Source organism: Macrotis lagotis, chromosome 1 (assembly GCF_037893015.1).
Source record: "Macrotis lagotis isolate mMagLag1 chromosome 1, bilby.v1.9.chrom.fasta, whole genome shotgun sequence".
Classification (NCBI taxonomy): domain Eukaryota; kingdom Metazoa; phylum Chordata; class Mammalia; order Peramelemorphia; family Peramelidae; genus Macrotis; species Macrotis lagotis.
The window spans coordinates 903,886,857-903,903,406 of record NC_133658.1 but is presented as its reverse complement, the minus strand read 5'-3'; the positions used below and the strand labels follow the sequence as shown (position 1 = coordinate 903,903,406).

At 46.6% G+C, this 16,550-nt stretch overlaps 1 protein-coding gene across 1 annotated transcript; it reads left to right on the top strand.

Moving 5' to 3' along the window:
• Nucleotides 1-4,721: 4,721 nt before the first annotated feature.
• On the top strand, nt 4,722-11,743 carry NOP53 (NOP53 ribosome biogenesis factor). The gene is made up of 13 exons (XM_074219164.1): nt 4,722-4,945; nt 5,182-5,246; nt 6,022-6,106; nt 7,610-7,812; nt 8,070-8,140; nt 8,619-8,714; nt 8,811-8,915; nt 9,731-9,898; nt 10,080-10,255; nt 10,874-10,940; nt 11,194-11,270; nt 11,366-11,422; nt 11,511-11,743. Exons 1-13 carry the CDS (start codon nt 4,737-4,739, stop codon nt 11,515-11,517), a joined length of 1,386 nt encoding a protein of 461 aa, XP_074075265.1. The 5' UTR covers nt 4,722-4,736; the 3' UTR covers nt 11,518-11,743.
• The last annotated feature ends 4,807 nt before the right edge of the window (nt 11,744-16,550 follow it).

Genomic DNA, 16,550 nt, shown 5'->3' with positions numbered 1-16,550 from the left:
GACATGAATGAAACAAATGACCAATAACACATCTAGGTTGATCATCTTGTGAAAGATCTTTTAACTTCTCTATCTCCCATCTCTTGGTGTCTCACAGCCCTGTCTCCTCAGGTATGTTCCTACCCTGGTCCCGTCCCCTCCTCTTTCCCTTCCTTTCTCCCTGCTCTAGTCCTGGAACCATTATTGAGGCAACTCCTCCACTGCTCCTGGAAAGGGGCATTTATCTACTCACTATAATTCACCCAAACAAAATCCCCCTTCATGCTACCAAACTCCAAGTTGTGAAATCTCCTCCTGTTTTCCACAGTTATAACGATAACTAACTTACTTTTATATAGCATTCAAGCTTTGAAAATGTTTTACAAATATTCTCTCCTCTGATCCTCATGATAGCCATGAGAGTGAGGTGCTATTCTTGCCTTCATTTTACAGAAAAGGAAACGAAGGAAGACAGAAGTTAAGTGACTTGACCAGGGTCACACAGCCAGTAAATGGCTGAGGCTAGATTTGAACTCAAAACTTTCTGGTCGGGGCGGCTAGGTGGCACAGTGGATAAAGCACCGGCCCTGGAGTCAGGAGTACTTGGGTTCAAATCCGGTCTCAGATACTTAATAATGACCTAGCTGTGTGGCCTTGGGCAAGCCACTTAACCCCATTTGCCTTGCAAAAAACCTAAAAAAAACAACTTTCTGGTTGCAAGATTAGTACTTTATAAAAGCTATGTCACTGGGACTTCACACACAGTAAATATCTGACTTTTTTTTTTAATAATTCATTTTCTTAATTCAAGAAATGTATGATAGAAATGGAGGTTGGTCACATAGTGGCTAAGGGACAACAGGTGGTCAGCCAGAGCTGTCCACCGCTATCCTGGGACACCTGGCAGGCTGGACAGGCAGATTGGGGTGGCAACTGGCATTGTTGGCAGGAACTTCCCAAATCAACAGATTCACTTAAGCGTCAGGAAAATTTTCCTACCAATTTACCCTGGGTAAATTACCCAGGGTAAATCCCATCCCTGGAATGTACAATCTGGATGACCCATCAGATAATAATAATCATGATCTCATCTGAGCCTCTTAATAACTCTGGGATGGAGGGGCTGTTATTAATCTTGTTTTATAGATGAGGAAGCGGAGGCAGAACTAAGTGAAATGACCTACCCGGGGTCACATAGCTAGTAAGTGTCTGAGATAGGATTTGAACTCTGCTTTTCCTGACTCTGGGCCTGGAGAGGCTTTGTCCTTGATGAAGTAAGTAAGCATTCACTGGCTTGACCCTTCCAGGTCCCATCCTGGAGGGCACTCCAGCCAGGCAGAGGTTGGTCTGCTTTCCTAGTCACTCCGACACACACTTACTTCCCTGAGGCGGCCCTATGAGATGCAGAGGATGGACTAGAAGTTGTCACTCTTGTCCTGTCAAGGCTTCCTGTTGGCTCTCCTGCATGTAACTACAGGGGTCCCCAGGGCTGTTCTGGACCCTTTTCTTTGCTGCTTCACTTGGGGATCTCCTATCAGTTCAGTGGTCATCCCTATGCTGAAGAGTCTCAGATTCCTTTGTCCAGTCCTCACCTCTCTCTAACCTCTAGACCCTCTGGTCTCCAACTCCCTATTAGACATCTCAAACTGGACATTCCAAAGACATTTCAAATGCAGCCTGGACTCATTGTCTTTCCCAACAAGTGCTCCCTAAATTCCTTATTACTGCACAGGTCAACACTGTCCCCTCAGTGCCCCAGACTCACAACTGAGGTCCTCACTCCCACCAGCAGCAAAGGCCTGTTGATGCAGCGTCTCCCCAAAATGCCCTCTCCTCTCCTCTTGCCCCAGACTGGGGCATACCCTTATTACCTCAAGCCTGGACTGTTGTGATAGCTGTTGGGGAGGGGGTGGGTTCTCCGTTCCAGTCCATCCTTCACTGGGCTACCAAAGCGATCTTCCTGAATCTGACCATGTCACCCTGACGCCTCCTGATCACCTCCGGGATTCTTCAGTCAATGGGGCCAGGCTTCTTGTCTTTTCTGGAACAAGGCGCTCCACCTCTTGGCTCCAGACATTTCCAATGGCCCCCCGCCACGTCTGGAGGGCTCTCCTGGATTCCTTACCAGAGAACACCCTGCTTCCTCTCATCACCCTCGAGTCCCACACCTTATTACCCCCAGTTCCTGCTGTCTTTGGCTTATTGGTACAGAGCCGTTTGCCTGTTGTCTCCCCAATTAGATCATAAGCTCCTGAAAAGCAGGATTGCGGTTTGGGGTTTTCTTTTGATGCACCCCAAGCACGCACACACTTAATAAATGCTTGTTAACCTGACCTGAGAACAAGACATATGCTTCGAAGGGAATGTGTGGGTTTGCTTAGCTTGGCAGGGAGGCAGTGCAGAGGAGAGAACCCTGAGCCTGGAATCAGGAAGATCTGAATTCAAATCCCTCACCAGACACATCTGATCCTAGCTAAGTCCTTTAACCTGTATACCTGAGTTCCCTTGTATGCAAAATGGAAATAATAATAGTTTCTACCTCCAGGGCTCTGGAGGTGAGAAAAAGATACTGACTATTTGCTGAAAACCTTAAGGCCCCCAACAAATGCTGCTGGCTGTGTTTCTCTGTTACAAGGATTAATACCTTCAAGGTGAGTGAATGGGTCAGTAGAGACCTAAGATCACTCATGGATCATCTTTCAAGAGTGTTTTGGGAGAACCCCCCCCCACTCTCAAAATTCAAAAGGAGGCAGTAATGGGGCACTTTTGCTAACTCCTGAGGCCACCAGAAGTACAGTAGACAGTCCTGGATCTGAAATCATTAAAACCCCAGTTCAAATCTGGCCTTAAAACAGTTGCAAGTCATTTCACTTGTTTGCCTCAGTTTCCTCATCTGTAAAATGGAGAAAGTAAAAAAAAATGGGAGAACCCAATGAGATAATTGTAAAATACTTAATATAGTGTCTGATACTGTCCCAAATTTATGTCTGTGCAATTGGTATACTATACAAATACATAAATTCAAATTTGTATAACACATAAAATACAAATATGCAAATGTAAAAACAAATTTACATATGTATGGTAAGGGATGCCACATAAATTTGTTATACGAATGGGTGGAAAACTCCCTCTTGAGTTAATATTCCTGGTGAAGTCCTCTGGGGTTAAAAATCATTAAAACAGGAGGTGGCTAGGTGGTGCAGTGGATAAAGCACCGGGCTTGGAGTCAGGTCAGGAGGACCTGGGTTCAAATCCGGTCTCAGACACTTAACAATTGCCTAGCTGTGTGGCCTTGGGCAAGCCACTTAACCCCGTTTGCCTTGCAAAAATCTATAAAAAAAAATTAAAACAAAGACAAACTATTACCCTTGGACTATTCTTAGAAGAAAGAGGGAGAGGGGCCTTGCATTCCCAGCCAGACACCCTCCGGATTCTGTTAGGGAGGGAAACTGGGAAACTGGACTATTTCCAGGACCTTGCATTGATCCTGTTAGGGAGGGAAACGGTGGAAAACTTCCAGAGGAGAGACCTTGCAGTCTTAGCCGCCCGTCGGGTGATGGGCTGGGGGGACAGTAGCCTGCCTCCCCTTGTTAGATGATAAGTACTAAGACCTTTAATTCATCTTAGATAGACCGCGAAAGGTCATCAGAGATCTTCTGGGGCCCTCGCCGTCTGGATGTGAGGTAATATTCTATGAAAACCTTCCATTCTTCTCTTTGTTGCTGGGTAGATGTTTCAGTATAGGTTGGAACTCTGAAAAGCCTAAGCAGTGAGGTTGGAAGAGGGGGCTGGAGGGGAGCCCCTTGGGGAGACTTGGGGGTGCCCTTTTCTCCAGAAAAGCCAAATTAAGCTTTCCTTTTTTGCTCAGAGGAATCTCTATTTTTTTTAAAGTGTATTTTTATCCCCCACACAAACCTACAAAGGTAAATACGAATTCCCAGTAGTTGCGCTTCACGACCCCATCTGGGGTTTTTGGGCAGAGATGCTGCCGTGGCTGACCGGTTCCTTCTTCAGTTCGTTTTACAGAAAAGGAAACTGAGGCAAACAGGGTGATGTCACCCGCTCAGGGTCATCCTGCTAGGGAGCGTCTGAGGCCGGATCTGAATTCGGGAAGAATATCTTTTTTTTTTAGGCTTTTTGCAAGGCAAACGGGGTTAAGTGACTTGCCCAAGGCCCCTCGGCTGGGTCATTATGAAGTGTCTGAGCCCTGATTTGAACCCAGGTCCTCCTGACTCCAGGGCCGGTGCTTTGTCCACTGCGCCCACCTAGCCGCCCCTCGGGAAGAATATCTTATGCAAATCTATAACAAATATGAAAGTGAGAATGGGAAAATATGGAAAAAGTCTAAAAATATAAAGAAGAAAATATGAATTCGCGCTGGTGGATGTGCGGTGTGGTGCAGCGCAGTAACCGCGGGCATCAGCACTAACGTTCAATTATAAATTGAGAATTTCATTCGTGTTCATTAACTTTGAAACCCCATAAGTACAGGGTCCTCAGAAGCGCTCCGCTTCCTCCTTTACCAACATGGCAGCGGCAGCCGGAAGTGCACCCCGCTTCCTCCTTTACCAACATGGTGGCGGAAACCGGACGTGAACTCCGCTTCCTCCTTTACCAACATGGTGGCGGAAACCGGACGTGAACTCCGCTTCCTCCTTTACCAACATGGCGGCGACAGCCGGAAGTGCAGGGATCGGAAGAGGCGCCGGCCGGATATCCGGGGTGGCAAGCACGCTTCTCTTTCCTTTTGCAAGATGGCGGGCGGGGGAGCCGGTCAGCGTGATGCGGGCGATTCGGGGTTCCTGGGGTTCCGGTCCGTTTCGGCGGACCCCGGGGCCGGGAGGCGGCGACGCCGCGGGCCACGGAACAAGAAGCGGGGCTGGCGGCGTCTGGCCGAGGAGCCCCTGGGGAAGGAGGTGGACACGTTCCTGGAGGACGTGCGGCTGCAGGAGCGCACGGCCGGGTAAGCCCGCGAGGGGGGCGGGGCTGAAGGGCTTCCGGGCCCGAGCGCGCGGCCGGGGTGGGCGCCCTTCCGGTCCGTCTTCCGGGTGCCGCCGATTCGGCCTTCCCTGACTTCCGGTAGCCCCGAGAGGCCGGGCCGGGGGGGGGGGTGGACCGAGGGGGCCCCCCGCCTCCGCCATGAGCGGTCGGGGCCCCCGGCCAGCTTCCCGCCCCAACCCGCGCGCTCTTCGCCCCCAGGGGCCTGATCTCGGAAACCCCGGATGAGAACCTCTTCTTTGTGGACACGGGGCACAAGGAGAAAGGTGAGGATGGGGGCCCGGGGGCGCAGGGGAGATGCCGAGGGCCGGGGGCGCCTCTGGCACGGGCTGCCGGGGAGGGATTGTCTGAAAGCAGAAAGGCAACACCCGCCGCCCCCAGAGCTCGACTGTGAGGGGAGCCCCGGGGGGCCCCGGCCCCGGGGCCGCAGTCGGGCTGCTCCCTCGGGAGCGCTTGTTTGCCCCAGACAACTGAGATCTAGGGAGAAGGAAGGAAAAGGCAGAAACAGGCGCCGCTTGCAGGACGCTTACCTTCTCCTTTGCAAGGCAAATGGGGTTAAGTGGCCCAAGGCCACACAGCTGGGCCATTATTAAGTGTCTGAGACCGGATTTGAACCCGGGTCCTCCTGACTCCAGGGCCGGTGCCTTATCCACTGTGCCACCCAGCCGCCCCCAAAACTTACATTTCAACAGGAATAAAGAGGAGTAGAAATTTGTAGGGAATTATGGGATTGGACTCGATGGTTTCTTAAGTCTTTTTAAGTCTCATGTTTTGTGGATTAAACAAGATAACACCTTAGAGAAGCCTGAAGCAGACGCTAAAGAAAGAAATTAAGACTCTTACAGAGTCATCATGTAGATTTTAGAGGAAACCTTTGGGAAAAAATGATTTTATCAATACTTTATTGAAATTAGTTAATTTAAGTGGTTGTTCAATAAATATAGCTTTTTTAAAAAAAATGACGTTTAATGTCAAATATCTAGTAAAATATTTTGCATTAAGGTAAAACTGACCACAGTTTGTTTTCTCCTTTGCCTTCAGACTTGAAGATAAACCAGGACCTGAAGAAACCTTTTTGGACCGATCGGATTTTAGAGTCACGTTCCAAAGTACCTTCCCCAAAGAAGTGAGTGAGTGTCCTTCTCTACTTTTCCCCTGACTCCATTCTCCTTGGAATTTCCTTTCTAGGAATTCCTAGAAAAAGTGACCTTTTTTGATTAGAGGAAAAGTTTCCTCACTACTTTGATACAGTCACAAGACTGTTTTTTCCTTTTTTTTGAATAAAAGAAAGATTTTATTTATTTTGAATTTTACAGTTTTCCCTCTAATCTTGCCTCTTTCCCCCCCACCGCCACAGAAGGCAGTCTGTTAGTGTTTACATTGTTTTCATGGTATATATTGATCCTAGTTGCAGGTGATGAGAGAGAAATTATATTCTTAAAGGAAGAAGAAGAATAATGTATGAGAGATACAAAATTACATAAAAAGATACTGTTTTTTTAAAATTGAAGGTAATAGTCTTTGGTCTTTGCTCAAACTCCACAGTTCATTCTCTGGATACAGATGGTATTCTCCATTTTAGATAGTCCAAAATTGTCCCTGGTTGTTGCACTAATGGAATGAGCAAGTCCTTGATCATCACCCCCCATGTTGCTGTTAGGGTGTACAGTGTTTTTTTGGTTCTGCTCATCTCACTCAGCATCAGTTCATGCAAATCCCTCCAGGCTTCCCTGAATTCTCATCCCTCCTGGTTTCTAATAGAACAATAGAGTTCCATGACATACATATACCACAGTTGTTAAGCCATCCCTCAGTTGAAGGGCATTCACTTAATTTCTAATTCTTTGCCATCACAAACAGGATGCTAAGAATATTTTTGTGTAAGTGATGGTTTTACCCTTTTTCATAATCTCTTCAGAGTATAGACCCTCCCGTTGTATTGTGGGATCAAAGGGTATGCACATTTTTGGTGCCCTTTGGGTGTAATTACAAACTGCTCTCCTGAAAGGTTGGATGTGTTCACAGTTCCACCAACAATGTATTAGTATCCCAGATTTCCTACATCTCTCCCAGCATTGATCGATGTCCTTTCCGGTGCTTTTTCCCGTTTTAAATATATTTTTTTTATTATGTTTCATTTATGCATCTTTATTTCCTACTGTGAGTGACTTTCAGATTGAGAGAGCAGGACTGCATTAGGATTAAAAAAATGGGAAGAAGCTGGGAAGAGGATAAGGGAGTGTGCTCAGAAGGGGGAAGATTGTGGGGAGAGGGCAGTTTTAAGAGTATTGAGGGAGAAAGCAGACTTTGTTAAGAATAGCAAGCAGCAGGAGGGTCAGGATTCTAGGGGAAAGAAGGTTGATACTGGCCTGGGGGCTCCTAGCAGTCAAGCTGAAAAGTACAGATAAGATGTGGGATGTGAGGAGTCATGGCAGGCTCCTGAGCCTGATGAGGGACAAGAGAGATGACTCAGAAGTGGGTGTACAGAGTGCAGCCTGAGAACCTGGTAGAGTGAGAGACTCAAGGAGGAGCCATCGAGTTAGGAAGCTGAGGCCATGATCCAGGCCAGTTTTTATTATGCCAGAGTTCCCTTCTTTCATCTTCACTCTCATTGCCCCCTTCTTGGCAGCATCCTTGCCCACCAGATCCCTAATGGGAAGAAGCTAAAACGCAAACAGCACTTGTGGGAGCACTTGGCCCAACAGGGAAAGCTTCCCCGGGAGGTACGGAAGGCCCAGGCTCGGCTGTGTCTGCCCCCAAAGCCAAAGACCAAGCCCTCTGATGCAGAAGAAACAGCGGACCGTCCTTTCTATGACCTCTGGGCTGAGGACAGTAAGTGAGGAAAAATGAGGGACGACTTGTCCATGGACTTGACTAAAGCTCTAGCATGAGATGTAGAAGACTTGGGTTCTTGTTCCATTGACTGGGTGGGATGGAAGGAGTGATCTCTGTCTGTAGTTAGAGCTTTAGTTCCTAAGGGACTTTGTAGAGTCACTGGGGGAATGAGTTTGGAGGGAGATTCCTCATTTTCCTTCATTCCACATCCCCTGACACATGATTTTCTATCCCTTCCCTTCATCTTTTCCTAGATCCTCTGGACCGTCCCTTGGTGGGACAGGACACTTTCTTCTTGGAACAGACAAAGAAGAAGGGAGTCAAAGTAAGGCGTGTCTGTGTGTGTGTGTGTGTGTGTGTGTGTGTGTGTGTGTGTGCGCGCGCGCGTGCTAATTGGCCAGGAGGGTGAGGGGGAGTGGGGCCTTGATGAGAAAGTGATTGGGGAGTAAGGTTCATAGGGAAGAAGCAGCTATGGGCACATGTGCAAGGAGAAAGACTTGGATGCCTTTGGAGCCTAGACCACAAGAACTCAGGAACTTTGTGGTTATCAAGGCCCCATGTTCTAGGTGAGCATGCCTTTGGTTGCTCCAGAGAGCCTGAGGTTAAGTACTTGATGATTTCTGCCCCCTCCAGTTCCCTGGATCTCATTGCAAGTTTAGGCCTATACGGCAAGATCACTGGGATTAGATTGCAGCCCTTGGGGTCTTCCCCAGTGTTCTTGGGGCTGGCCAGCTTGTAGAAGGGCTTGACTCTGATGCTTTCACCTCCCTTCACCCTATTTTTCTCCTTCCCCTTTTTTTTAGCGACCTCAGCGTCTGCAGATCAAGCCCTCTCAGGCCCCAGCTGTGGAGGTGATACCTTCGGGAGGCTCTTACAATCCTTCATTCCAGGCCCACCAGGTACCACCCCCTTTCTCTCCCTGGATGCCCTAGGTGGGTCCTGAAGTGTGTTGGGGGTTAGCCTCCTCACTGGGAGTGTCTGTTTGTCCTTGCCAGGCCCTGCTCCTGGAGGCTCATGAAGTGGAACTGCAGAGACAAAAGGTAGAAGAGAAACTCAGTCGTCAACTGGCCTTCCCCACTGTGGACAAAGCCCCCACCAAGGTAACTGTGGGGACCTGGGCAACCATCTGGGACCCTTGTGTCCCCAGGCACTTTAGACACCACCACAAAGTGTGAGACACAAAGAGAAAACTCTTGGTATCATCCCCTTCCATCAGAGTTGACTTGAACTAGAGGGGACCACACTTTGCTAAATTTTTAAAGATAAATATGGGATACCTTGGGTCAGAGGGAAGGGCCTGACAAGACATCAGAGCTGAGAGGGGGCTCAGGGCCTCCCTGGATGGTGCTTTTGACTAGGACATGTGGGTCTGGCTCTGCTGGTGTCTGTGTCTGTGCAGGTAGAGATTGAACGAGAGATATGTAACAGTAGAATGGGGCTCACTGGGCATTCCCTATCCCAGAGAAGCCTCAAATCTGGGACCCCAGAAATAACTTAAAAAAAAGGGTAAGGGGACAAGGAAAGCCTTCCTGGAGGAGTGGGCACTTGAATTGAGTTTTGAAGGAAGCTGGAAATTCTGAGTGGAGGGCAAACTTGCAGGGCCATCATGGAGGGATATTGTGCTGCAAAGCTCAAGGACAACAGCAAACTGATCACTTGGTTGAAATGTAGTGTGTTGATTAGAGAGATTCTCTAACTCTGGGATTGGGTTGTAGCTGTGTTCAGAAGCCTTCAAATTCCAAGATGAGAAATTGGTATCTTATTCTTGAAGCAATAGGGTCAAGGGGAAAGAGGAGAGAGCCTCAAGGCAGGACAACATGGAGGAGATTGTGATCCAGGCCAGAACTTGGGGGGTGCCATTGTGCAAAAGGGAGGTGTCTACAGGCACTCCAGCAACTCTTGTACTTCCTTCCAGGAGTCGGCATTCAAGGAGTTGTGTGAGGGGCTCTTGGAGGAGTCGGATGGGGAGGCTCCTGCAGAGCCAGAAGGAGAAGGGGATGTGGATTCCCTTGTGCACAAACCCTTGGGCCCAGAGAAGAAGACGGAGCAGCAGAGGAGACGGGAGAAGGAGGCCCGGAAGCTGGTGAGGGCTCCTTGGGGCAGAACTGAGGAGGGTTGGGGTAGTGGATCTCTGCTCTTTCTCGGGAAGTTCCTCCTTTTGTAGCTTGTAGTTTCTCAGGTGCTTAGGTGATTTATAACGGCCTAGGCTGGTCAGACAAAAGCTCTTCTAACCCCTGGGCCTGGGGTGGGGTTCTTCCCCATAGAGAGCCCAACAGGCAGCAGAGCGAGTGGCAAGGAAGCGGCGCCAGGAGGTGTTCCAACTTCGTGGCATCAGGCTGCAGGTGGCTCAGCGACTGGCAGAGCTGGCCCGGCGGCGAGAGAGGCGGAGGCTGAAACGACTGGCAGAAGATGAGAAACCCCGACGGCTGGGTCGACTTAAGTGAGAATGAGGGGCTGGGGCATCATTTCCATCCAAAGTACTGACTGGTCCATTCCCATTTTTCCTCTCTTCAAAACCTTTCCTGGGGCAGCTAGGTGACTCTGGATAGAGCACCGGCCCTGGAATCAGGAGTGTCTGAGTTCAAATCTGGCCTCAGACACCTAATAATTTCCTATCTGTGTGGCCTTGGGCAAGCCACTTAAACCCATTTGCCTTGCAAAAAAAAAAACAACCTAAAAAAAAAACACCCTTTCCTTCCTCTCCTTCCTGCCCCCCCCCCCCCCATATCTCTGGCCTTTGTAAGCACTCTCCTGATTGTCCTCTGCTTTCCCTGATTCTGGTGGGAGGGGAGTGAATGAGAGGCCTTTTCCTGCATGTCCCCCTTCCTGCATGTCCCCCTCAGGTCTAAGACTCTTCAGACTCACTCACCCTTTCATTTCTTTCCATTGTGAGTCCCTCCCTCTGGCCCTGGGTCCTTCGTGTGGACCATGGAGAATGTGTTGCATCTCTCTTAAAAAGAGCCATAGGATTTCAGAGCTGGGGAAAAGTGAGACAGCTCCCATCCCAACCCCCTACAGGTGGCTGTGCAGCTTATGTCCTTTCCCTTCCTTTTGGCAGGTATCAGGCTCCAGACATTGATGTGCAGCTTAGCACCGAACTGGCAGATTCCTTGAGGAAGCTAAAGGTATTGGACCTGGTGGAGGGGTGGGGAGAGAGAGATGGAGGAGTAGAAAGTCTTGTGCCCTATGATGAGACTCATCCTTGCACGCCTGAGGCTCTACCCTGAGAGTGGTTTGGGGCCATGGGCGACACTCTGGGTCCCCTGGGCAGGCCGGGTTTGGCTTGGGCCTGGGGCTGAGGGCATAAGGGGACTGGGGTTGGACCTTGGGGGCTGATGGGTCCACCTGACTCACTCTCTCTTTCTCTCTCTCTCTCAGCCTGAGGGTAGCATTCTTAGGGACCGATTCAAAAGCTTCCAGAGGAGGAACATGATTGAGCCTCGAGAAAGAGCCAGGTGTGAAATCCAGATGGATGGGCAGAAAGGGGAGGTAAGGGTCTAAAGAAGGAAGGAGTCCTAACCTCTGAGCTTCCTCTTCTCTCTGTGCCCAGGTTCAAGCGGAAATACAAGGTCAAGCTTGTGGAGAAGCGGTCTTTTCGGGAGTTCCAGTGAGTATCCTCCAGCCCCCTTGCCTCAGCCCAACCTTTGGTCCCCTGGCTTGTCTGTAACTATTTCATGACTTTCTTCTGTCCACAGATTGTAGCTGCAACTCTTTTGGATGCCTGCTCTGCCTGGTCCCTGATGTTCCATTAAAAGTTCTTTGCTCCAAGTCTCAGTCCATCCTTCGTTTGTCTTTTCTCTAGGCTCTGGTTCCTGTGAGCCTTTGGAGAGGTTTTGTTCCCCCAGTCCTTCCCACAAAAGCCTTATCTCTGAGGATTGTGTTCAGCCGAGTCTGCCAAGGTCTAAAATAAAATCCCAGTGAAAAGAAAGCAGTTGCTGGGGTACTTACTAGAGGGATTTCATCAGGCTTGGATCATGGTAGATGACTGTATGAGGATGACTTGCCTAAATTTTAGTAAATCTCTCCTACATTTCTTAGGAGAAAAGATGATGGGCTTGAGGAAAGTAGATTCAGAGTCCCAGTGTTGGGTGGATAGACATGCCAAACTCTCCTCCCCTCTTGGCCTCCTTGGGCAGGAAGTTCTCCCTTACAGGGTTTCTCCTTGAAGACCACTTTAACAGAGGATGTAAGACCCAGGAGGGCAGGAATGCCCTTGCTTTTTCCTAATATCTGCAGTGTTTAGTATGGCATGTGCCTCTGGTCACCTGCTTGATAAGGATTTCTGAGGAACACAGGGAGATGGTCTGTTGTTGGGACGTTAGCCCAATAAAGACTGGCCTGTGCAGCCCAGCTATATCCTCCCATGGCTGACCAGTGGTTACCTAAACTTCCTCTAAAGAGCTGCTTGCCATGCCTCCCTGAAGCTGAGCCAGAAACAGGAGGCAGGGTCTGGCCTTATACTTGTTAGTACCCAAGAGAGACTTTGGTTCTGTGCTTTGGCCAGGAAAAAGATCTCTGAAGGAAAACTCCGAATGAACAGTGAAGAGCAAGCATGGCCATGACAGTATTTGAGGTGATAAAAATGGAGAACAGCAAGTGGTTCCTTAGGGTAATAATCATTCTAGCCAGAGCCCAACCACTAAGGGAGACAGCAGAGCAGTCATGCTGTATGTCCTAATAGGAGAGTAGGTATTGGCAGCACATGGGGGAAAACCTGGCAAAGCAGTGTTATGAATGGGATGAGCTGTTCTGAGAGGCAGTGAGCTTTCAACCCTAGAGGGCATCATGACTACTGTTGATGGATGTGTTGGGTTGCTCCACTGGTCAGTTTGGGACTTGATATCCTTGTAAGGTTCCTAACACTCCCAACATCTTTCCAAAGTTGATCTAACAATCCATGCACCAGGATCCCCTCCAATGTATGTAGATGCTAGATGTGATGTTAGGAATGCTACAAATGCTGCCTCATTTAGTGTCTGTGATACTAGTCACTGACTTTCCCAATTTCCGTTTACTCATCTCTGCCATCACCACCTTGTTAGAACCAATGAGACAATTTATATAAATTGATGGTGGTGATTCTCAAACCTTTGGGGCCCAGGATCCCTTTACACTCATAAACAATGAGGACCCTTGTCCCCCTAAGTTTTTTCCCTTTGGGTTAGATTTTGCTACCATATTAGAATTTAAAATATTTTAGGATTTTGAAAATTGCTTTGTCTGTGCCAGTTCTTCAAAGAGTCTGTATAATCTCCAGACAGCATTTTTTGGGAGCCACTGCTCTGAGGCCCCTCCCAGTTCTGTTTTTCCCTGCTGTTTTAAGTAAACTTTTTAAAAAATGAATTTAACAAACCAAAAAAAAACCCCAAACATCCCTAAGAGATAGGTTATGTTTAGGCAGCATCATGTCTCTTTTCTTTTATTGAATTACATCAGAAGAGTCCCTTCTCCCCTCAGCCTTAGCTGTGAAAGGGGAACATAATTCATATATCCTCAACCTTTTGTGAATCTGAAGAAAAGGATCCTTGGGGAGTTGGAAGGCTATAGAAATAGGAGCTACTGTTCTAAGCATCCAGAAGGGAAGTGTGAACCCGAGAGCAAGGAGAGACCTGGACAAGGAGGGCTTCTTGGAAGTCATTGGATCTGATCTGGGTGCTAGAGGAAGGGGAGAAGCAGCAAGGGTGGGGTGATCCTGGTGAATACAGGGGAGGGAGGATGCTATGCTAGCTTTAGGGGATGGGTAGAGGGAAGAGGAAGGACTTGAATGCCAGGGTAATTTGAGACTTCATTTTAATTGTCTCTGCACACTGGGTTGAGCCTGGATTTTATTGACTCCTCTTCCCTTTTCCCTCCAAACCCTGCTCTCTCAAGGTGGAGTTGGCCTCAGGCAGGATTCACTTCACTTTATGACAACTGAGCTTCAATTTGATTCAACTGGTATAATCACATCATTCTGCCTGGGCCTTGTCTGAGAGTTTGCAATCTCTCTTTTTTGCACTTTAATGTTTATTATTTTATTATTATTATTTATCTTCCCAAAGATATGTAAAGATAACTTTCAACATTCATTTTTTCCCTCCCCCATCCTGGGATAGTCAGTAATCTGATATAGGTTATATATGTACCATGTGCAATCATCCCAATCTCTTGCTGGAGATTTTGAGTGATGATGCCTTGGACTTCACTAGTGACAATGTCCCAGAGACCCTTCTTGTCCTCTATCACACCTTCAAGGTCTTTGTGGTTTCCAGGTTGCTAGGCCCTCTTCTTCCTCCAATATTACTCTTGCTATGTCTTCCTCAGAAGACTTCTTAGCCTTCTCTTTCCAAATAAAAGGGCAGTGTGATGAGTTGAAGTATTAGTAACTTTACTTTCCCAGGCAGGCTGCTCACCCTCCCAGACTTCTCCATACTCTTAGCCATAACTTTAGAATCGGTAGCCAGGATGGAGGTGAATGGAGCCTCAGGGTCTGAGAGGATGTTGGAGGGGGTCTAGAGCACCCACCACCCTCTCAGGGAGGCAGATATTCAGATGACTGATAGGAAGCACCGTTTTCATCTGTTTGTTAAATGCCCCTAAGTCATGGAGAAACTTGGTGTGGACCTCTTTCTCCTTCACAGTGAGCTGAATAGTTCCCCGGCAGGTTCTGCAACATCAATGTACAGCAAGCAGGCTTCCTAAAATGTCTCCTTTTGACCTCCATTAGTAGCAAAAGGGTTTTATTTTACAGAAGAGCACTTGGAAAATCCCAAGGATTTTCTGAATCTAGTTTGGAGGGCGCTGCTAACAAGGGCACATTCCTTCCTTTTTTTTCTTTTAGGTTTTTTTTTTTTGCAAGGCAAATGGGGTGAAGTGGCTTGCCCAAGGCCACACAACTAACATTCCTTCCTTTCTAACAAGGAATGAGAACATCTTTTGTAAGGAGTCACCTACTGTGGCCTAACTTACAGGGTAAGAAAGAATACACTAAAAGGGAGCCATTATCATTTCACTTCACTAGATGGACTAAGAATGTAGCAATTCCTCAAAATCCTCAGTCCTTTTGCAAGTACAGAGGAAGGTTCACCCTCAGAACAATTCCTTGCTGTCTTTGGAAACCAGATCTTGCAATTGTGTCTAAAAGAGACAATTGTAAAAGCATTACCTCTTGTGAAGGGAAATGCCATCCACATGCAGAGGACAAAACTGGAGTCTGAATGCAGACTGAAGCATACACTTTCACTTTCAAAAACTTGTTTTATGGTTATTTTTCCTTTCTCATCTTTAGTTCCAATTCTTTCACCACATGATTATTAGGGAAATATGTTAAACGTGATTATACATGTATAATGAATCTTATGGGAATGGGGAGAGAAGGGAGGAAAATAGAAAAATGTGAAACTCAAAATCTTATAAAAAAATAAATGTTAAAAACTATCTTTGCATGTAATTGGAAAAAATCAAGTAGAGTAATATTTATCAAAAAAAAGCATTTGGTCTCTTCCTGGTCTTCTACCCATGAGTAGGGAATGTGTTCTCACAATAAACCCTGTTCCTTCTATTCCTTTTTTTAAAAAAATTAATTTTTTCAGTTATAGTTTAAGTTACAAATTCGCTCCCTCTCTCCCTTTCTACACTGTATTATATAGAAGGCCACCATTTGCCACAGATTTATAAATAAATTGATAAATAATCATATATAATATATAAATATAATTTTTATATTTTATATATAATATATTTTATGTATCATATAATATATTTTATATAACTATATAAATAAATACATTTATAAACAAATTAATATAAAATAAATATAGTAAATAAATATAAAAGCATACTAAATATACATATTTTTCAGTTCTTTTTCTGGAAGTGGATAACATTTTTCTTCCTTAGTCCTTACAGTTGACTTGAGTACTTATACTTAGAATTTGTACTTAGAAGGGGTAGCTAGGTAGCACAGTGGATAGGGCACCAACCCTGGAGTCAGGAGTACCTGAGTTCAAATGTGACCTCAGACACTTAATAATTGCCCAGCTGTGTGGCCTTGGGCAAGTCACTTAACCCCATTTGTCTTGGCAAAAAAACCCCCAGTTTATACTTAGAATAAGTTAGTTCATAATTCTTTGAACAATAATGCTGTTATTGTATACAACAGCCTCTTGGTTCTACTCATGTCCTGTTTCATTATTTCATGCAAATCATTTCATGTTTTTCTAAAGTCAAACAGCCCATTATTTCTTTTTTTTTCTTTTTTTTTTGGTTTTTCCAAGGCAAACGGGGTTAAGTAGCTTGCCCAAGGCCACACAGTTAGGTAATTATTAAGTGTCTGAGACCGGATTTGAACCCAGGTACACCTGACTCCAGGGCCAGTGCTTTATCCACTACACCACCTAGCTGCCCCCAGCCCAGTATTCCATAATATATAACAGCTTTTTTACCCATTTCCCAATCACTGGGCAAACCATCAATTTCTACTTCTTTTCCATCACAAAGATCAGTTATAAATATTTTAGAACATATTTTCCTGTTTCCCTAATCATCTTGTTTATCAGCCCTCAAAGGATATAGGCAGTTTAATAACTCTTTGGTCATAATTTCAGTTTGCTTTCCAAAATGTTTGGATCAGTTCACAGTTTCACCAACAGTAAATTAATGTTTCAATTTTTCCACATCCTCCAATATTTGTAGCTTTCTCCAATTATTTTAGCCAAACTAATTTGTGTAAAGGGATATCTCAAGGTTGTTTTAAT

What these genes read in the sequence shown, in the direction of transcription:
- NOP53 (XM_074219164.1), top strand. Translation starts at nt 4,737, where the DNA reads ATGGCGGGCGGGGGAGCCGGTCAGCGTGATGCGGGCGATTCGGGGTTC. An exon ending in CTTCATTCCAGGCCCACCAG is followed by an intron (nt 8,715 to 8,810) that starts GTACCACCCCCT and finishes TGTCCTTGCCAG; the next exon opens with GCCCTGCTCCTGGAGGCTCA. An exon ending in AGAAGGAGGCCCGGAAGCTG is followed by an intron (nt 9,899 to 10,079) that starts GTGAGGGCTCCT and finishes TCTTCCCCATAG; the next exon opens with AGAGCCCAACAGGCAGCAGA.